This window comes from Pteropus vampyrus, unplaced genomic scaffold (genome assembly GCF_000151845.1).
Source record: "Pteropus vampyrus isolate Shadow unplaced genomic scaffold, Pvam_2.0 Scaffold33, whole genome shotgun sequence".
Taxonomy (NCBI): Eukaryota; Metazoa; Chordata; class Mammalia; order Chiroptera; family Pteropodidae; genus Pteropus; species Pteropus vampyrus.
Genome location: NW_011888814.1, coordinates 2,572,213 through 2,596,054, shown reverse-complemented (window position 1 = coordinate 2,596,054; position 23,842 = coordinate 2,572,213). Strand labels below are relative to the sequence as shown.

The 23,842-nt window shown below is 35.6% G+C and overlaps 1 protein-coding gene across 1 annotated transcript in view; it reads right to left on the bottom strand.

Annotated features, from left to right (window-relative positions):
• Positions 1-23,842, bottom strand: part of CPED1 (cadherin like and PC-esterase domain containing 1) — a 273,287-nt gene that overhangs the window by 158,686 nt on the left and 90,759 nt on the right. Inside the window, exons 10-11 of the mRNA XM_011357245.2 lie at positions 17,843-17,975; positions 16,318-16,486 (exon numbers count right to left, since the gene is read on the bottom strand). Of these exons, the coding sequence (XP_011355547.1) occupies positions 16,318-16,486; positions 17,843-17,975 (302 nt within the window). The remainder of the gene's footprint in view (positions 1-16,317; positions 16,487-17,842; positions 17,976-23,842) is intronic.

Genomic DNA, 23,842 nt, shown 5'->3' with positions numbered 1-23,842 from the left:
ACAGACACCACAGAAATACAAAGGATCATACAAGAATACTATGAAGAAGTATATAACACCAAATTTAATAACTTAGAGGAAATGGACCAGTTCTTAGAAGAATACAGCCTTTCTAGACTGAATCAAGAAGTACTGGAAACTCTAAATAGACTGATCAGCAGTATGGAAATAGAAACAATCATCAAAAACCTACCAAAAAGTAAAAGTCCAAGACCAGAGGGCTTCACCAGTGAATTCTACCAAACATTCAAAGAACGTTTAATGCCTATTCTTCTCAAACTTCCAAAAAATGGAAGAGGAAGTAATACTTCCCAACACATTTTATGAGGCCAGTAATACTCTGATACCAAAACCTGGTAAAGATAACACACACAAAAAAAACTACAGACCAATATGTCTCATAAACACAGATGCAAAAATCCTAAATAAGATAGTAGCGAACCGAATACAGCAACATATTAAAAATATTAGACACCACAATCAAGTGGGCTTCATCCCAGGAGCACAGGGATGGTTCAACATACGCAAATCAATTAATGTGATACACCACATAAACAAATTAAAAAATAAGAATCACATGATCATATCAATAGATGCAGAAAAAGCCTTCAACAAGATACAGCATCCATTTATGATCAGAACAATTAACAACATCGGTATAGAAGGAAAGTACTTTAACATAATAAAGGCCATATATAACAAACCCTCAGTCAATATTATACTTAATGGTGAAAAACTAAAAACCTTCTCTCTAAGATCAGGAGCAAGACAAGGCTGTCCACTATCACCACTGTTATTCAATATAACATTGGAGGTCCTAGCAAGTGCAATCAGACAAGAGAAAGATATAAAAGGCATCCAAATAGGAAACAAAGAAGTCAAACTGTCACTATTTGAGGATGATATGATTCTCTATATAGAACACCCTAAAGACTTCACAAGAACACTACTAGAAACAATAAGCAAATACAGTAAAGTCTCTGGATACAAAATCAATGTTCAAAAATCCATAGCATACTCTAATAATGAAGTGTCAGAAAAAGAAATGGAAAAAATCATTCCTTTTGCAATTGCAACAAAAAGAATCAAGTACGTAGGAATAAATCTAATGAAATATGTGAAGGACTATATAATGAAAACTCCAAGTCTTTAACAAAAGAAATCTAAGAAGATACAAAGAAATGGAAAGATATTCCGTGTTCTTGGATTGCAAGAATCAACATAGTTAAAATGACCATATTACCTAAAGCATTATACAGATTTAATGCAATCTCCATCAAAATCTCATTGGCATTTTTTAAAGAAATAGAACAAAACAATCATCAGATTTGTATAGAAGCACAGAAGACCCCGAATTGCCAAAGCTGTCCTGAGGAAAAAAAATGAGGCTGGAGGCATCACTCTGTCTGACTTCAAATTATACTATAAAGCGACAGTAATCAAAATGGCATGGTATTGGCAGGAAAATAGACACACGGACCAGTGGAACAGAATCGAGAGTCCAGAAGTAAACCCATATTTATATGGGAAAATAATTTTCCACAAAAAAGCCAAAAATATACAGTGGAGAAAGGAAAGCCTCTTCAATAAATGGTGCTGGGAAAACTGGAAAGCCACCTGCAAAAGAATGAAACTAGACTATTGTCTATCACCACACACCAAAATTTACTCAAAATGGATTAAGGTCCTGAATATAAGACCTGAAACAATAAAATGCATAGAAGAAAACATAGGAACAAAACTCAAGGACCTTGGGCTTAAAGAAGATTTAATGAATTTGACCTCAAAGGCAAGGGAAGTAAGAGCAAAAATAAATGAATGAGACTACGTCAAACTAAAAAGATTCTGCTCAGCAAAAGAAACCTTCAACAAGGTAAAGAGACAACCATCTGAATGGGAAGATATATTTGCAAGCAACACCTCCGATAAGGGCCCAATATCTGAAATATACAAAGAACTCATATGACTCAATAACAACAACAAAAACAAACAATCCAATCAAAAAATGGGCAGAGGACCTGAACAGACACTTCTCCCTAGAGGACATACAAATGGCCAACAAATATATGAAAAGATGCTCAACATTGCTAGCTACTAGGGAAATGCAAATCAAAACCACAATGAGATATCATCTCACACCTGTTAGAATAGCCATAATCAATAGGACAAGTAATAACAAATGTTGGAGAGGATGTGGAGAAAATGGAACCCTCATACACTGCTGATGGGACTGCAAATTGGTACAGCCACTATGGAAAGCGGTATGGAGGTTCCTTAAAAAACTAGAATTGGCCTACCATATGATGCAGCAATCCCTCTACTGGGTATTTACCCCCAAAGACTTGAAAACCCATATCCAAAAAGATATTTGCACAGCCATGTTCATAGCAGCATTATTCACTGTGGCCAGGACATGGAAGCTACCAAAATGTCCTATGATAGATGACTGGCTAAAGAAGCTGTGGTACATATATACAATGGAACATTGCTCAGCCATAAGAAGACATGAAATACTGCCATTTGTGACAACCTGGATGGACCTTGAGATAATCGTGCTAAGCGAAATAAGCCAGACAGAAAAAGTTGAAAATCACATGATATCACTTTTATGTGGGATATAGACCTACAAGCAACAAATGAACAGGACAAACAAACACAGTCACAGACATTGACAATAGACTAGTGGTTACCATAGGGAAGGGAGGAGGAGGGAAGTAGATGGGATAAAAGGGGTCAAATATGTGGTGAAAGAAAGAAATCGAACTATGGGAGGTGAACACACAGTCTAAATATATACATGCCTTACTGTTCAAATATACAGCTGAAACCTATCAGGTTTCGTTAACCAATGTCATCATAAAAAACAAACAAACAAACAAATAAGTAAATAAATAATAAATAAAAACAAAAGGTAGAACGTCCTGACACGTACTAAATTGTGAATAAACCTTGAAGATATTATGCCAAGTGAAATAATATACTCAAAAAAGATACTATATGATTCTATTTACATGGGATATCTAGAATAGTCAAATTTATAGAAACAATAGAATGGTAGTTGCTAGTGTCTCGAGTGGGAGGGAAATGTGAAGTTATTGTTTAATGGGTATATAATTTCAGTTTTGCAAAGAGTTCTGGAGATTGGTTGCACAGCAATGTAAATATATTTAATACTACTGAACTGTATATTTCAAAATGGTTAAGATGGTAAATTTTATGACATATATTTAAGTATATACATATCCACAATTTAAAATGTTTAAAAGGAATTTTGCAGTTTTCACAGCCTCACTTTCTCCAACAGCCAGGTAAAACACTTGCTAATTTTGTATCACCAAAGACCAAAAGAGCACTTCTTTACAAAACAAACAAACAAAAACCGTCCTTCACTCCATTTCTCAGCTCCTGCAAATTGTGGAAATAATCTCTGTCTCCTCTTAGTCACTGTTTTATCCACAAAGAGTCTTTTCTCCTTGAAGTTTTTGTTGTTTTGTTTAGAATGAGAAATATCACACAGCAGGCTTGAATACTGATAGGAATTATCCAGAAGAGAGTCTAAATTAACGGTAGGACACAAAGTCTAGAGAATGATCTTTGCAGGTTGTAGTCAATGCTTAAAAAGAAATATCACTTTAGAGCTCAGACTCAGTTTTATCGATGGGTAGAACTAAAGGAGCTCAATTAAATAAATGAAATCCAAGATTCTATGTTCTTTGTCCAAATTAAAGGAAAACAAGGATGCATTTAAATCTACCTATTTTTAATATAGCTGAAATATGTGTCTTTTGTTCTTGATTGATATTATTCTGCCTTTTACAGACTCAACAGGGATCGCTCTGTCTGACTCTGACCTAACTATCCTCTCACCAAGACTCTTGAAAAACTCTTAAAAAGTATCCAAAGAAATCTGGATACCTCAGAATTTTATACCAATATAATATATTTTGTATCCAAAGAAATCTGGATACCTCAGAATTTTATACCAATATAATATATTTTATCTGTGAAAGTTGTTTTTTTATTTAAATTCTCAATAAAAAAATGTCTTTATAAATTTAAGTTTATAAATTTCAGTTACCACATGGCTCTAAGTTTTAAAAAATATTTTTTCTTCCAAAAACTTCATGATTACAACTACCAGTCATACTCAATTGGTCAGAGCAATAGAAATATATTATAAATTCTATTAAATAATTTCTAAAATAAACAAGTAAATTTATATTGAAAGTGCACCCCTAAGATGAATATAATTTCTTTTTATTCAATTAGTTTGTATACCCGTGGAGAGTATATTACTTTTTACTAGAACGAGAAGAGTTCAGTATCAATATTAATACTTTTAATGTAAACATAGAGAAAACTTGTTAACATAAATACATAGATGTAAATGGAACAGTTTAGTTAAAACAACACTTAGCTCTTTGAACTCCCTCCAAGATATATGAAAAAAACCACACGGTGATTTATCATGAAATATTTAATTTTGTTAAAAACCAAAAACAAGTTGAGTTGTGAAGGATTTACTACTTTGCAATTAGCATCCTTCACTTTCTCTAATGAAAGTCATATTTAAATTAGTCTGTTTTGGGGTTATTTGTGGCTTTATTGCAGAATTTTTTCACAGCAATCATCATCATAATATTAGGAGGCATGAGAGCGAGGTCTTTTGAAGAGCAGAGGGGTGTCTGTGAAAGGGATGGGGAAAGAAGAACCTGCTTCAGAAATGTCCTCTCAGCAAGATCAAATTTTAGCAAGGCGTACACATAAAAGATGAAGCTATGGGCATTGATTCTGGAAACCATCCACTTGTTTGTGAACCCTTTGGTGAGTTGTGATGGATCCCTGGAGGCACATGACACCTGCCTGAGGATCGCAACTCTGGATGTGTCCAGCCCAGAGGGACACCCGTGCCGCATGCACACACGTGAGCACACATGAGCAGGCTGTGGCCAATGAGGCACTATTGAACGTCTGGATTTTAGAAAGAAGTCTTTTTGGTGTTTTAGGGGAAATCTGATATTTAAAAATAGAAGAAAAAGAGGAAAAAAGACTTGAGAAAGGAAGAAAAATGACTAAACACCAAACCTACGTACTGATGTAATTTTTTTTTCATTTAGTACACAATGTGGCATTTGAATATAATTCTGTGTTGTATTTAATAATGATCATTAACCTTAGCTAAGCTGAGACCACGTGCCAGATGCTGTGCATTCTTCATGCATTGTTTTGTTTATATTCACAGCAATGCTAAGGTTGATACTCATTATCCCCATTTCATAGATGGAGAATCTGAGGTTTCAGAACACAAGTAATTTGCCTAAGGTCATAGCCAGGAGGTAACCCGTATGGGTGTTGAACCCAGTAAGCCCACTGGCAAGGCTCCAGCATTTCCTCTGTCACTGTGCCTTTCATTGTCCTAGTTTAGGAATGTGGATGGACCATGAAACACAGAAGAATGGTTATCGTGTTTTTATTCTCATGGAAAATGTGTTTGAAACTGTTGCAATTGTGAGCACATGACCTTATGCTCATACATCTAAAATATCAATTTAACAACTTGAGCATTTATGTAGCTTAATTACCTTTGGCAAAAACTAAAAATATTTCTCTGTAACTTAAATCAAATTGCCTGGATCAAGAACAAATTCTGTGTTAAGTCAAATGACTTAAGAACATAAATATTCTCATCATTTGTTTTAGCTCATTGAAAATTGGCTTCCTTTAGGGTAAACCATGAAAAAACTGACTTAATTGACTGAACCTAAATTAGGATAGTTTTTACTCATTCTCTGGAATTAGATCAAACCTCCAATATTTAAATAACTTTTATGCTTCCAGTGACATAATTTTATTCATTTATACTTCTTAAGCTTTAAAGCATATATTAAACTTGGAAATTCCTAGTAATTTAATCAGTTTTACAGTTGAAAACTTAAAATTCTCCCTCGTATATACCAAAGAATTGATCAGAAGCAAGGTGTGGGAATACAAAAGGCTGTGAATAGCATAAAAATTTAATTATTTGCTCTAAAGGGTAGAGCCTTGATTGCATTATATTCAACCTTCTCAGAAAATTGGCAGGTTATCTTTATTGCCCCTTCTGAAATCTCTCAGTGACATATAAAGGAGCAGAGAAATGTAACAGTAAAGAGCAAAAGTTAAAGTTGTAAAGATTTTATCATTGGACTTTGTGTATAATGTCTACCAATTTTCTTTACGTGAATGTCATTGTTAAAGTAGGCCACAACTATTTTCATTAAAGTTAAAACGCAGACATTCTTCAAGCCTCCAAAAAAAAATAATAATAAGTTCTGACAGCTTGTTTTGAGAATTTTCGATATTTTATTGTCTTGAATAGAAAATGACATTGAAATCTGGTAATATTTCTAACGGGTAATATTTGTAACAGGTAGCACAAAAATTTGCAAACAGGGATGCATTAGGCAGGAAGATACCTATCTCAAAATCTATAAACACTCTCATATGAGTAAGAAACAAAAAGGGGAACTATTTTTCATTTACATTTTGCATATTTTATGCAGGGTATCTATTTTAGGTTTTTCTAAGTTTCATGGTCAATCACAAAAGAAATATATTCATTATAAAAATAATGGATTCTGGTTGTACAATAAAAAAAAATACAGCAATTTGTCCTAATTTATGAGGTCTGTAGTGTTAAAGTCTGTTGAATCCATAGATTTATTACAACCTTCTGCTATTTTTCTACACTTCTCTCATATCACTTACCTCATACCTCTCTTTTACCACTATTCAAACAAAACTCACTCTTTTATATAGGGTGATTTAAATGAACATTTAATTGTTATACATAATTTAAAAGTTCATGATTTAATATTTTAATTACATATATTGCTATTTAGCCCAAACCAGTGTTTTCCCATTGTGATCCTGACTACTGATTTCTGATTTCCCTGCCCCAAAGCACTTTCTCTTTCATTCCTGTCGGAGTCATACCTATGAAGCACAGTTCAAGTCATGTCAGTCCTCCCGGATGCATGGATCTTGCCTTGTCGCACTGGGAAGTGAGAGCAACTACTTAGTTATTCTCTTCTTGTTTTAGAAGTGAGAGAATACCTCTGTTGGAAATGGCAGGAGGGAGCTGGAATGGGAAGGGGAAAGGCAGGGAGAGAAAGTAAATGGGCAAAGAAACACCAAGTTCCCACAGTGGAACTTTTCTGTGTAGGACCCTCAAGCAGGATATGGAGCAAAGGAGGTTGAAAGACCAGGCAAATGGGTAGAAACCACATAACTGGGTAAGCTTCTGTGAGATCAGGAGCCTGTCTCTCTCTCCACTTTCTCATTTCACATTTCTCTGTCCCACGCCCTTCCATCTGATCTATCTCAGGAAATGGCATCACCATTCAAATAGCTATCTTCCTTCTCAACTCATCAACAATTCTTGTTTCTACCTCCAAAAGGTATACACTCATCTCCTTTAAACCATCATCCCGCCAACTAGTCCAAGCTACCATCCTCCTCACCTGGACACCTGAATAGCCTTGTCACTGATTTCTCTGCCTCCACTCACAATCCTCTTTGACTCACGCCCCCTACACACAGCAGCACAGTGTGCTTGGAAAGCTCAATCAAATTATAACATTCCCTCGTTCACTGTCTTTCAGTGGTTTCCCTTTGCTTATGGGAAAAAAAAATCCAAATTCATTACTTTGCCTCTCAGCCCTGTGTGATCTGGCTCTCACCTTTCCCTCCACCTCCTCTCTACTATTCCCCTTTTGTTTAACACGATACACTTTATCTGTATTTCATCTACCATTTCATACGAGGATAAACTCCATAAAGGCAGGGACTTTGTCTTATTTATTACTTCGTCACTGGAATCTAACACAATGTCTAGCGTGTGGGAAGTGCTCAGTAAATTTTTGTAAGAGTGAAAACCCATATTTTACTATTTCTATTTTACAGATAGAGAAAGTGGTTCAGAGAGCTTGAAAGACTTGCCCGAAGTTATACAGCTGGTTCAAGAACTTTCCTACTGCACATCCATCCCAAGACCCCTAGAGGTCATGCCTGAGAACTTTCCCTTGTAGTCAGTCTTCTCTATCCAGCACTATAGATCCAGTTCTAGTGATTTTATTTCTTTCACTTTTAAAGTACAATTGGATATTTGCTTATCACTCAGACTGAGAGAATGTCATCATTGTCCTATTCATATTTTAAATCACATTTCTTTTCACTTTGACAGTACCTATTTGAAAGCATGAAAATGAAATCTATTTCCTTAGCATAATGTTTTTCTTCTGTGACCTCTGAGTTTAGAGTAATGATTTTACCCTCTGTGACTTGAATATATTTTATTTATGTAAATGATTTAAGTAATCAAGCTCATGGGGAAAATCTCATACTTTTCAAATACATCTGGAATAAAAATGTCTGGTAGAAATCATTTTGGTACAGTATATTTTTAAGCTGGTAGAGGAGGCTGTGCTACCTGGAACTATTGGATTCTGCAAGACTAGATACTAGGCATGGAGAAGCTAATTCAAAGGGTTTGTCACACGGCATATGAATATACATATATAAATACAGGTAGACCTGGGACTTCTCTCCTGTTTGCAGTTCTTTCTCCAAAGTTTAAAGACCTGCTTCATGGAGCTTCTAAAAACTGGTTTCATAAATGTAGCCGTGGGGTGAGAAGACAAGTTATGAGACAAAGCAGACACAGGGGTGGGTATGGGAATACTCTATGTCAGTAAGTGAGGAAGTCAGAGAATGGCTGCCTTACAGGCAGATGCTCCATTAAGACAGAATTAACAAAAGCAATGAAATTGATCTGAATATCACAGTAGATATAGAATACAGCACGATGTATGTGTGCAGAATCTTGAGAAAGAATCCCTGTTGGTATGCCTTAGTAGCACTCAGAGAAAAAAATAAAATTTTTCAGTTCCATATTACAATATTAAGGCATTTACATAAGTCAGAGGAATTCGAGTTAACAGGATATTTAAGGTTCAAGTTGAAATTCAATAGAAGTACACACAAAATATAATGGATAAAAGTAATACATTTTTGAATACTAAGTCTAATGTTAGTGCTAAGTTTACAGTAATTTAAAAACTATGTATCACAAAATTATCTTAAATGTTCAATGACTGACAAATGTTGAAGACATTTCAAATAATTTTGTGGCCTAGGTAATCGAAAATCCACTGAGGATTTATCACTATTAAGAATTTCTACTTAGCATTATAGCCTTCCTACCACAGCATGAATAATCAAGTAACATTTAAAAAATAAATATGTATAATCCGATGAAAGAAAAAGGTCAAAGCTTTGCCGTTGAAACATTTCTGCCTTTTTTCCTTTCACGGTTGAACAGTTCAGGCTATTGGTGCAATACCTAAACCAACCACTTGGGGGCAATACAGTATTTTGTTTTGCTTTATCTCATGGCTATGTAGGTTTCCTTGGTGACAAAAGATTGCTGTTCCTTTCAAATTTGAAAACACGCTTTATATATGAGAAGGAAAAGCCTGTATTTCATTTTAAACTTGCAATGCATAAATCATGTAAGACAAACGTAAGTCAGATTTTTTTCCTGAAGGGAGCAAAAGTTTGTCTTCTTTTAGCAGACAAATCGATTTTACCTAGTTGGCACATTTGCAGATATTTTATATTTAGAATTTGTCACAGTCTTTGAATAGATCAAAGAATAAAGAAAATTTTTAATAAAAATGTTTAAAATGACAAACATAATAAGTTTTGAAATGTACTAGTGGAAAATAATTTTGTTTCATACCAAAAGAAAAAAATATATAAATATCATCTGTCTTCTCCACTGGGTACATATTTTTTAATTAACTTAAGTGTTAAAGTAATGAATTTTGGGAGACATTCCTGCCATTGTCTTCACTGTTATTACTGTGCATTCACATACCACTTTGTAAAGGAATTATTTTATTACTAATGATTCTTTTCAGCATTTTGATGCATGGAGTCTCTGTTCAAAGCCACTTCTTTCCTGCTGTCTGCTGAGTACCAGGTATTTTGTCAGACAGTGAAGGCTTATTTCCTTTTTAAATACAAAAAAACACATAATTTCTTCTTTTAAGGATTTGAAACATATTTAGGCAAGTTAATTTTTCTTCTTTGTTTTTGTTCTTTTGATTCTTTGCTGTCTTTGTCTGATATATTCATCCCGACATATTATCCTGTCCTCAGAGAGTATTTACCATTACTGCAGTGATGGAACACGCGGGTGAGCCTTGTTGTCAAAGCCCAGGAATCAAGATTTATAAAATTAAATTCAGTAACTCTGTAGGTGCCTGCGCAAAAGTGGAAAAATTCAGGAAGACGGCAGGGAGTTTTGCCTTGATTCATGGTTCCATTACCCACAGCTCCATGGAGGGTAGTGAAGGAAGGGATTACAGCTGCTTTGTCTTTGAACATCTTTCTGGCTTAGCAAGCAAAACTATCAAAGAAATAATGAGAAACTCAAAAATTAAGATGACGTTGTTCTCTATGGACACAAGTATTTGAAACATTGCTACACTAGATCTCTTTTTTTATGTCATTTTTATTCTAAACACTTGTTTATTTTATAAACTTGTGATTAGCAAGGTGTAACAGAAATTGGAGTGACACTCCTATGCTGGACAACGGCAGAAAGAGGAAAGCCTACATAGACTGATATGTAAGAATTTCTATGACCTCCACAGGCCATCGACTCCTAGGCTCCAGTTTGGAGAAACACACAACCTAACATCCAAAATATCACTGAGGAATTCTCTGTTTCCATCTTTCACGCATTCTGAAGGAACTCACTTATATATCCTGATTTCACACTTTCTGAAATCCCTAAATATTAGCTAACCTCAATTTTTCTGGATATTTAATCGATGCCCATTCGTTTTCTACTACTAAAGGAAAAAGTGATCAAATTTATTCATTAGGGTTAAAGTTTTCCTTATGTTGTCACTGTAACACATTTTATATATATGTGTATATACACACAATATATATAATGCATACATATCATTTAATTATATTTACATATACTTAGAAATTCACTACATTAGTTTGGAAGAGATATTTACATGTAAATTCATCATATTTATCTTTTGTTGTGGAACCTAGTCTTAAATCATTTTCTCATGATGAAAGTTCTTATTATGTTCCAATTAATAAGGTAACTTTAATAAAAATGATAATGATTGACAAACATTCATTGGTAGACATTTTTTGAGTGCCTGCCATGTGCCAGGCACTCTCTAACACACATTGCCTGCAACTGTTCTGAAGCTTAGGGTCATGTTTTTAAATGGTCACTTTTGATCAAATAAATAAGACCATGATTAATGAATAATTTTCTTCCTATTAGGATGATAATTGAGGTTCAGTATTAAGAATTAATAAATGCACAAAATTACCTAAAATCCTTTTAGGGAACAATGTTGAGAATGAATAAAACGGATGAATGAATGAAAATTTCAAAATAAGAAAGAGCAACCATCAATAGCCCTTTAAAATCATGTGCAGCTGCAAAACAATCACTTTTTCTAGAACAAAGATATATCTGAAATAATATTTAATGTCAATGGAGGCTGATTAGATAAGTTGTTATTTTGCAATTATTATTTTGGTTTTTATTGTAAGTCAGCTTTAGTACCATGTTTATTTAATTTTATATTGGTTATCTATAATTTCTATGTATATAAAGTCATACTTTAAAATGAACACTCTAATGCAATTTTTAAATTTAATCCAAGTAAGAGTAGATTAAGTAATACATCGATTCATTTCACAAAGTCCCAGGAGCAGGCTTTTGTTCATGCTCTTTCTACATCTGATATAAATCTCTGGCCAGATGCTCAGTGAAAAAGTCTTTTACAAGGTCTGTTCCATAGTCTGCAGTTTTGGATGTAAAATGAAGATCAGGACAGGAAAACTTCCTAAGGTTGAAAAACCATACTGTAACTTTATGCCTGCTTTCAAAGACGTAACTCATTTTAAACCCGGGAATATACAAGCTATCTTGCCCGACGTTATGAAAAGCACTGCATAAATATTGACAACAAATGAGGCTAACATCATCCCTTCCCTACAACTGTGTCATGTTTCCAAAACTGAATAAGAGATATATGCATTCTTTTAAAAGAGTCCGTGTAAATAACAACATTCCGGCTTTGCCAAGGTTCACTCTCTCCTCTGTGCACACATGCTGATGGCATTGATATAAGAGGATATGGAAGAATGGTCCCCCAAAGGCCAATGCAGTGCTGGTAGAGGGCTAGTGATTTAGAGCCATAGGCTGGGCAGGAAGGAGCTCACTTTAACTTGGGTTTCCACCAGAGATGATGCTCACAGATATTGACTTGAGAAAAGGCTGCAATGTCCTGTGCTTTCCCTTTTCTATAAAGGTGGCCCTGCCCAGAAATGCAGATCATGACGTCTGTCTAATGCATTTACTGGAAAACCACTAGAAGATCATTGGAAAATGCAGAGGCTGAATTAGAACAGTTAGAGATTAAATAGTCTTGAAGAATTTCTTCACGCATTTAAAATTTTTAAATGATCTTGATTGAATTCAAACCAAGACACATTTGAGAGCTGATTACATTCAAAGCATCATTTTCATGTAATTTTGACTATCGAATATCAACAAATGAACAACTTTAAATGTGGGATGGCTGATCAAACAGTGAATTCATTTAAGTTGCATCTCAACTAGAAAAAATAAGGCTTTTCACAGATTTTTTTCCAGAGGTCACAAATCACTCCAGCAATACATTTTCATCCACGCAGTAAGCTGTGATCACAGGTATAAAGAATCTCCAGATGTCAGAAAGAAGTTCCAGATATGAGTTTCTTCTCTGCTGGATGACTTTACAATAGATAAAGGCATACCTTGTGACTTTTTATTCCAAGAATCAAATTTAAATTTATGACATTTCTTCCAGTTAATCTATGTGACCTGTGTATAAAGACAGCCATGGATGAATTTGACCGAAAGTTATAGTTAGAATGGTGTGGAAGAGTTCTACACTTGAATTCATAGACATAATTGGAGCGTTTTATAATTGAATCAAGAGCTTTTTAGAGAAAGACATTTTTGCATTAAATATTGCTTAAAATTAGATTTATTATGTTTATCAAGAAAATGGCATTGCCTTAGCAGCAAAAATGGTTGTGCATGAAATAGTACATGAATAGATGCTCTATATCATTACTCACTGGGAAATGCAAATCAAAATCACTATGAGATATCACTTCGCACCCGTTAGGATGGTTGTTATCAGAAAGACAAGAAATAATAAGTGTCGGTGAGGATGTGGAGAAAAGGGAACCCTTGTTCGCTGTTGGTGAGAATGTAAATTGGTGCAGCTACTGTGGAAAACGGTATGGAGAGTTCTCAAAAAATCAAAAATAGAACTACTATATCATCCAGCAATTACATTTCTTGGTATTTAGCTGAAGAAAATGAAAACATCAACTCAAAAAGATACATGCATGCAATGTTCATTGCAGCATTATTACAATAGCCAAGATATGGAAACAACTAAAGTGTCCATCGATGGATGAATGGGTAAAGAAACTGTGATATGTTTATAATGGAATATTATTCAGCCTTAAAAAAAGAATGATATCTTGCCATGTGCAGAAACATGGATATATCTTGAGGGAATTTTGCTTAGTGAAATATGTTAGGCAGAAAAAGACAAATACCATATCATCCCTCATGTATGTGGAATCTAAAATTAATACATACATACATACAAGCTCATAGATACAGAGAACAGACTGGTGGTTTCCAGAAGTAGGCGATGGGGTGGAGGTGGGGTAGGAAAAATGGGTAAAAAAATTTTTTATTTGTTTATTTAAATAAATCAAATAAAAAAAATAAATATGAAAAGATATCTAAGATCTATTGCGAGTGATGAAAGCAAGACGCAGGTCAGTGTTTATAGTTTACTACCTACCACTTGGGTAAAGAACAAAAGCAAAGAGGGAAAGATATATATCTAAAAAAATATAGATCAAAGGATATAGTAAGCAAATGTTGCATTTGTTATTAATTTTCTTTCCCTTTTTCCATCTCCATCCCCCTTTTATATCTGAATATCCTTGGAAATATCTCACATTTAAATTATTTTTATTGTAGAGAGGGGGATTTAAAAAAAATTTACAAAACTTCTATTTTCCATTATTTCTCAAATTCCCTTTTCTTGATATTTCTCAACTCTCTCCAAAGCTTTGGCAGATTAAATATCTCAGCAGCAGACCTAATTGGAAATAAATGAGCTCATAGTTATATCTGTTATTACTCTCATACCTCCTTTAGCTGCCAGAATATTCTATAAATGGCCACTGATAACCAGTTTAGTGAGCTTGCCTCACTGCACAGTGCATAAATCACTACTGATTTAACTAAATAATTAAGCCTTTGAACTCAGGATACTGTACACACACACACACACACATATACACACACACACACACACACAACACACATACATACCATGTTCTATGGAACTAAGAACAGTGTTTCATAAAACTTTGGGGTCACATGATTAGTCTTTAACATGGGTTTGGGTTCTGTCCTCCACGACAGCATTAATAACAGTTTCTGTGTATTTTTTCACATCTAAAAGTATCAGAAGAAAGCAGTATTTTGGAGAATAGTAGTGATTTAACAGATAAGTATGATCTATTTGTTTTAGCTGAAGCAATAAGGACTTCAGTCGAAAGGTAAATAAATATCCCCTTGTTTTCTGAACTCTATCTGGAGCATCAAGCATAACTTGACCTCGCAAGGAAATAATTGTCCTCTGGCACATTATCTCAGGAAGCTGCACTGCCTCCTTTTAAGAGCAGGTAACAATGTTGTTCAGAATAATCCGGCAAGATCTTGAGGAAAAAAAATGCCGAAGAGAGGATCAAAAGACAAGAACTGTGTGCTTTCCTACACTACAACTGTAGCTTGCATCTGTCCTGTCGACACAGCAAAGATATGAGTAAGAAACAAAGAAATGACTAAAGCCCGAAAATATAAAGAAAATCAAATCACAAAGAGCTTTCTTTTTTCATGAGTTAACTTTAGCAAATACATAAGAACTATCACAAGAATATGTATTATTTCTACCAGTTGCTTCTACTGTGGTCAGGGCAAGTGGTGTTTAAATAAAAAAGAAAAAAGCTTTAAAAAAATTACTTGGAATATCTAGAAACTTCAGTTTCTTATCAAGATAGTGAATTAACTAGCACAGGTGAAATGAGATCGAAGAATGACTTTAACAAAAGAACATGGGATTCTGAAAGCTGTTTCAAACTAGTTGGCCAGTGGTGGCAGTGAACTGGGATGATTGGAGTTTTTGGGAAAGGTGGTTGCTGGAGGCTTCTTTAAAAGGACAAGCTTGAGGAGAGTATTTTTGTTTTCTTCCTGCCTCTCCCTGGTGACCCCCTAGGACAATCACTGCCTGTTCCCCCTTAAGGATGTGAAGTCCACCTGTTCAAGTGAGGAGCTGATGAGATATGTGTGATTATATCACATTTGGCATTCACTCCTCCACTCTATTCCTTCTTAAACCCCAAGTTCGATGGATATTAATGGAGGAAAGTGCTTCCTCCCCAGGCTCCTCTTCCTAAGAGTTTAGGGGATAAAATTTTGACCAGAGAAATCACCTCTTATCTGTCCTCTAAACAATTATTTCTGTAGAATTAGAAATTCCTTAAAATTTATCAAATATGTTGTCACTAGACCTAATTTTCAACTGACTTAACCTGAGTTACCTTTTATAACTAAACTTCTTGGGGTTGTTATTGAGTTATTCCCTGAAAACTTTCTAGTCATCCCTTACATCATGGCTTAGTACTATACACTAAATACAGGAGCTTTGTTTTTCACTCAGCAAATATTCCATATTTACTGTTGTGAAGAAACAGGCATTTGCTTCCTAAGAATGAAGCAAAACCATAAGGGTAATATTATTATATTTTCATTTGTTGCATTGACTATACTTTTCTTGAAAAGTGGAAAGTCATGAAAAACATAATACAGCCGAGAACTAGCTTTGTAGTGGGTCAAAGAATTGAACTAAAATGATGAATTGAGAAAAAAGATGCAGCCTTTGTGATCTCTAGCGAATAAAGTTGTTTCCAGTTCATTTTTGAACTTGCACCTATTAAATGAAAATATCTGCTTGCAGCAATAAAATGAGGCAATTTTTTTGTTTAATGGGATTTGATAATCATAAAGGTCGGAGAAAGGCAGCCCAACTCACTTTACTTATCTTCAGCATACTTTGTGTGAAATAACAGCGTCGATGGAAATTTTACCTTGACAGTGAAGCGTTTTTTCTTTGGTGGATTCAAAACCGTGCCAGTTGAATGAATGAATGCACGCAAAGGGGTTAAGGATGTCACCAACACATATGCTTTAAGAATCACAGATAGATCTTCGGCTCTGAAGATGGTTTCTTGTGGGGCAAGGACTATTGTTTGATTCCTAAAAAAATAAAACACCATCATTAATGTCCCATAATATAGGGTGGGTATGTAATCTGTAAATTACCTCACAGCTTTGTATACTCTCCTATCCTTTGTTGGAGCCTAGACTTCGGTGTGTGGCTTTCTTGAAACAATTTCACTGCTTATTAGCATCACTACCAGGGGACATACAGGTACAGAGAAAAGGGATCAAAGTGACAAGAGTTCTACACTCTAGCAGATTTAATCAAAATATTTTTTAAAAGAAAGAAAAGTAGAAAAATAGTACCTAGAATAAGGTTTAAAGATTTAAAAACTTTAGTCACATATAGTACTATAGTAACAAAAGTGATATAAATTACAGTTTAGGGAACAGTGAAACACCTGAAATTTTCTGGTTCTACCCTTGCCTGCCTTTACTCTATCTTTTCCTGCACAAGAAAAGTTATTAAGCTTCACAATAGTTGACAAGTTACCAAAAATATGCCAAAATACTTTACCCACTAGTTTGATTCTACCCAATAGTCTTCACCACAAATAATTAGGAGTAAATTTAAGAAATAATTAGGAGTAAATTTAAGAAAATTAGTGTTATTTTTCCTTTAGTCTACAAAGGAAAAATAACATTAATTTAATGTTTTATGATGAAACAAATGTACTTTCATCATAAATAATACCAAAAAGTATAACTATTTGCTTTTCTGTACCATGTTTCTCTATATTTCAAATGTCTTTGTTTGATCAATGAGAAAAAATTGTGCTATTTCAATTTTTGAAGTCCAGGTAAGCAAAAGGTAAATATAATTCTTCAGTTAATAAATACTATTAACTGTGCGATTACAACCTAATAATTATAAAATTAGATGAGGAAAACTATTTTGTGCTTTGGATAAGATAATTAAAATCTCTTAATTTATATACATTACAAAACCATTTCCCTAGAGGTAACTCGAATAACATGGTGCCATGCAGTTGCTTCATGAGATCCCGGGAGCCATAAAAAAAATCACGGCTAGGGAAAAAAATTTATTCAGCCATATTCATAGACTAAAGCAATGCCATTTGAGTATAAAATGGAAATTAAAATGTTATAGTTTCATATTGTCAAGGTTTTAAATTCAAGTTTCATTAATGTAACTTCCTAGATAAGAGTCTTATTTACCCGAATGTTTAGTCTATGGCAGGAGAGGTCTGAATTAGTCTAGAAGAAAACCAATGATGGCATTCTTTATTAAGAAGAGATAGCTGAAAATTTATGTAACAGACATAATAATTTAAACATGCAAAACCCCCTAGATCTATTCCGGTGCTTTTCTCTTGTTAGCTGTCTCCTAAAATGCATACTGGATATAACAGTGCAAAATGATCAGCTTACAGTTGTTCCTGTCTCCAGGCCCACGGCTTCCACACAGGTGGCTTCGCTGCTTTTGAAAGGGGACTTGAAGTACTCAGCTTGACTTGTGTGCTCTGGTCCAGACACACAGAGGGGCTCACCAGGAATCGGAATTCTGAAAAGATTCACAAGAGCAGAGAACAGTCATCCCACTGCTTCCTTTTGGAATTGTTTCCAAAACGGAGTCATGGTGTTGAACTCCGGGGTCCACAGGAAACAGGCAACAAATTTTCTCCCCGTTCTGCATCAGGTCAGACCCATTAAGTGTGAATGCATGTTTAGCGAGGCCTTTGTTTTGTGATATGTTCTCCTATCACAGACTAGGAAAACAATTGTAATAACTAATTTCAAATTTCCTTGCTCATAAGGGGAGGTGAGGCTGATGTCCCCGTATCCCACATGAAGCCTATTCTCTGACAGCTGAGAGACACACGCTCAGCATGGGGAAGGTGTGGGTGCAAGAGCTGCCCACTGTTTCCGATGAGAATATCACACACAAAACTGGAGCTGATTTCCTGGGAATACAATCCTTCATGCGCTAGAGTTTCTCCTTCATAACCTGACAATTGTGCTTTATTCTTTTGTAAAATATTATTTACTGTTTTTTATAAGTGTTTAAAAGTAAAGACCAACAATAATGACTTACTTCAGAGCACTCATATTGACATTTAAAAAAATGGATATATTGTATGTATATGGTTAAAATAATCAAATTGTACAGAAAACTATCAAATGAAAAGAAAAAGCAACTGGCAATTCGCCCCCACCTAAGACTTCTCTCTGCCAAAGCCAAAGCTTACATATTCATTATTAAAGTCTAGATAAGCAGACACTCAGTCAGATGCTTATGATTTTTCAATATATAAGTTGATATAAATATCAATATGTCTACATAAACCTATATATGTAGATACAGACAGTCCTCAACTTATAATGGTTCGACTTATGATTTTTTTGACTTTACGATGGTGCGAAAGCAATAGGCATTCAGTAGAAACCATACTTTGAATTTTAAATTTTGATATGCAGTATGATACTCTCTTGGGATGCTGGGCAGGGCCAGCTAGCCGCAGCTCCCAGTCAGCCATACAATCACGAAGGTAAACAATTGATATCCTAGAGTGTATTCATTGTGTTGGATGATTTTGCCCAAGTGTAGGCTAAAGTAAGTGTTCTGAGCATATTTAGGATAGGGTAGGCTAAGCTACAATGTTCAGTAGGTTAAATGTATTAAATAAATTTTCAACTTACGATATTTTCAAACTACAATAAGTTTATTAGGAGGTAACCCTATCCTAAGTCAAGGAGCATCTATATTTCTGCTTTTTAAATGATGGGAAAGAGACATAATGGTCTATGTCTGGCTTATTTACCTACTTATCCATCCTGGAGTCCTTTCCATATAGCATATACAGAATTACCTTGTACTTCTTATTGGCTTAGAGTGTTTCCTGAAATGAATATACATTTTACTTAACCATACCCTTGTTGCTGTACATTTGGATTATTTTTGTAATGTTTTTCTTTTGCTATTTCAAAAATACTGCAGTGAATGCTCTTACACATTTTGTGTGTGTGTGTGTGTGTGTGTGTGTGTGTACTTCTAAATGTTTATCTAGGGGCAACTCTAATCTGTATGCATAATTGCCAGGTCAAGTGCGTGGTACATTCGATAGACATCACTGAATTGGCTTCCCAGAAGGTTGCCCCAATTTCCACTGTCTCCCACAGCATCCAAGCGTTGTTGCTTCCTTACTGCCAGGTCACAGTGTTTTATTTTTAAATTATACAATTTATCCGCTCTTGAAATGGAACATAGCCTTCAAATTATTTTCCCCTTGTGCACATTTCATCAATACTAACATAGTCTAATTTAAAACACTTCACGCTCTTAAGTAAAAGTCAGCAGAAGTCAAGCTGTTCAGTGTATTCTCATACCTCATTATTTAGCACAGTGCGATCTTTCTCAAAAAATTATAACCTATTTGTAAGGCTTCCCTATTAATGACATTCTAATATATCTTAATAAAAGAAATATTCAAACTGCCTGTTTCTAGAGGTGACAAAGAGTCATTAGGTAATTTCTCTTCTTAGGAATCACAACTTAAAAAGAGTTGAAGTGTTTATATAATCCTTTAAATTCGCAGTAGGAAAATAAGTTTCCTATTTTTTCACTAGATTTATTTTTGTAGATTAAATTTGCAGGAAGAAAATACATGTTTTGTTTTGTTTTTTTCACTAAACAGACATTTTTAGAATTTATTACTAGGAATAATTTTGTCTCTCCTGAAGAGCTAATCTATAGCCTTCTTTGGTATGATGAGGATAGTGTAATTTACTCTGATTTCTCTTTACCTTTGCTTCCCAGAAGCAAAGCACTGATTTGAAGCCCAAGGAGAGCTGACCTTGTAAAAACTAGACATATTAAGTGTTTCACCAATGTAGTAGCTCAATGGTTTTGAAGTAGTAGTCAGCAAATATGTCAAAAGAGTAAACAATTTTATGTCACTTTTTTAGTTTAGTTTAAGTGGAGGAACTTAGGCTACGTAGTTGAAGGACTCCAACATAGGAATTGCAAAAAATATGTCAGATTTCCACATCAGCTCCTGACACTGTGGTTGAACAATGGAATTTACAATTGATTCAAGTAATTTTTATCCTTCGTAATACATATATTAGATTTTCCATTATAGTATTCCAGGTTTGGCTGTTACTTTTAACAATTCTAAATAAACAAAAAATAAAACTCTATAATTACCTGTCTCCTGACATCTAAAATCATTCCAATTTCCCTTGATTGGGAAAATAAAATTAAAAATAATTAAGTAACTATTTTTAAAATAATTAAAAATTAAAATTAAGCTCCATTAATACCTTTTGCATAATAATTTATAAAACTCTATAAAATGCAATTGCCAGGAAATAACTCTCTGTCTGGGCCCTGGGTGAAAATGGATGGATGGCAGAGTAAAAGGGGTAACTGAAGAGACCATTGACCAAGGGACTATTAAGCAAGGGGCTGTTAGCAAACAAACACAAGGGCAGAGTTAAGGAAAAACAACAATAGGAACTAAAGCTCCCCGTGGCTGACAAAATGGAAGCTCTTACTGTTAGGTTGTTAGACAGACACGAGAGATGGGGAACAAAGGAGCAAAGGTCCAGCCCAGAGACCACTCAAAGAACACAGATTTTGTAGTTAAAAATCGCTCCTGTATCCTGAGAGAGAAAGGACTAGAGACAAAGGGCATAAACCTATAACTGGTTGAGTCCAGCCACAGACGCCTGTGCAGTAAGGACTGCTCTGACCCTCTCTTCACCTCAGCCTTGTTAAAACATCATTCTAATATCATGCCTATGCCCAGAAGTTCATGAATCTAATTATAACAGACTGAATTCTGGGAAAGCACATGTGTAGTAGGCAGGGAGTTATATAACAGCCAAATGTCAATCAGAATGACCTCACATGCCAATCACCTAGGAATGCCTTTGAAACACCCCATCACGGCCATTCTCTGCTTTTAAAGCCCTCTTGGCTGTAACCCACTCCTCATTTGGAGTGTACTTTAATCACACCTTTAGTTTCCACAGTTATAGCCTATTTAGGCGTGGCACACTTCTACCTCAAAAGGTGCCTTTAACAAATTTTACCTCTCATAAATCTCACTGAGCTAGAATTCTTTCTACATTGGCGAAAAGAACCGAGAGTCCCCAGTGTTACCAGGGCAAGATCAGAGTTCAGATTGCCCCCAACAGTAACCCTTAGTCCAGGAGGAGGTCCATTGCCCCCAAAAGTAACCCTTAGTCCAGGAGGAGGTCCATTACAGAACTAAACAAAAGGCACATCTGTGAGAGGAACAGAGGCACTCCAAGCCAGAGTCCAGCAGGGAAGGAACCAGAGAATAAAGATCCCAAAGTTCTCTCCTCCTGAGTTCTGATCTCCTGCCAGAAGTCAGGGGATAAGGGAGCCTTGATGCTGTCTGTGGAGGAGAGTTTCCTGGGGAGGGGTCTAGAGTGAATGTGAAAGGGCAAGTGGAGAATATCCAGCATAAACCCTATACTTGGAAAATAAAAGTTTGGCCTTAGTCTTCTTACTAGTCACATATCCTGGAGAAGCAATTATAGTATATGCGTGTATTTGTGTAACTGCAGATCCAGCTCAAACTGGCCATATCCTGTTTCTAACAAGACACCGAGTTGTTTTTCAGAGACAACAGAACAAAACCATAAGTCATGCAGCTGAAGCATGTGCAGAGGAGAGAATTTTGACCTCCAATAATATCCGGAACCATAGTTTTGCCCCCTTCATGGAACCAAAGGACTGGGACATGATCAGGACCTGAATGCCAGAACCCTTTCAGAAGAGAAGGGTTTATTGTCCAGGAATATCTGGTGCTGAAGCCCCTTACCATATTTTACCATAAATGGCCAAGTTCCAAAGCCCTCCAATTGAAACCTGCCCAGCCAGCACGTCTACATACCAGCCTGTTCACCTCAACATTTTAAATGTCCCTCAAAACCCTGAATCAGAGAGACAGATCTGCACTCTTCCACCTGTTTCCTTGTAGGTCAACCTTGCAATAAAGTTGTTTTTTTCTTTTCTCTCAAGCTAGCGCCATGGTATTGGCTTCTGTGGTCATCCTGCAGTGAGTCCTTGCTCAGTAACAGGTGCATGTGCATGCACATGTGTGTACACAAACAGAAAGAGTGACTGAGAGAGAAATAATGCCAGCTTTGACCCCAAATAAGAGCATTTGTATATGGCAGCAGGGGATGGCTTAGGCTGAACCATGAAATTGGCTTTTATTAGGTAAAAACTGGTTAAATGTTGATCAAATATCATCGACTTCATAAAAGTTTCCTTACTACACTATGACACTATTGGAGGGAAGCAAGAAAGTACGTAAACATACTACCTGTGAAAGAAAGAGGTCCCAGTGGCTAGAATGTCTGTGAATAAAAATGACAACATAGTGTGATGGCTAATTTTTTATGCAGCTTGACTGGACCAAGGGATGTCTGTGAGAATGTTTCTGGAAGAGATTAGCACTTGAATTAATGGACTGAGTAAAGCAGATAGCTCGTTCCAATGTTATTAACTAACGCTTTGAGGGCCTGAATAGAACAAAAAGACAAAAAAAGTTTAAATTTGCTTTCTGACTAACTGAGTTGAGACTCCAATCCTCCCTCATTGCTCCTCGTTCCCAGGCCTTCAGACTGGGACCAGATTCTCCACCGTGGCTCCCTGGATCGCACGCCCTCAAACCACACAACTGGCTTTCCTGGGTCTCCGACGTGCCGAGAGCAGATCATGGGACTTCTCAGCCTCCATCGCGGTGTGAGCCAATACTTTATAATAAATTTTTATATGGACAGCTATATATCTATATCATTTGTTTTGCTTCCCTGGAGAATCCTGAATAATATGAGAGATGTTCCTGAAATCACTCAATGAGTGATTTTAGCATAATGCTTTGAAAACAACAGAAGCACACCCCGAGTTCTGCCAATTCCTAAAAAAGAACAAATACCTTCACTTCTGAATCTGTTTCCTTTTTTGCATGCTGATGAAAAAAAGCACAGCAGCAAGGACAAATAAACAAATATTTGCCAAATGAATAACTAGATAATTTTTAAGGTCTTTTACAATTCCAAATTACTTCAATCTTAGGTGAAAAGTCTTGTTATAATTTTCAATATATGCTATAAATGACCTAATGGAGAAAGACGATCAGTGGCAAAGGTCCCAGGGCCAGAGCTCAGATGTAGACCCTCTGTGAATTCAGGTTTGTTCCACCAATTATGAGTGTTCCACAGGGTCAATTGGCTGCTGTTTTATTTGTGTGAGGCCCAATAAACCTCATGGGAGACACTGTAGCTGGATCCTCTTTAAGCTACGACCTCCCGAGGAAGTATCTGGGGGAATATCAACCAATCTCTTGACTAGTGCACAAAAAAGAAAAGAAATACATTCACGGTAGAGTC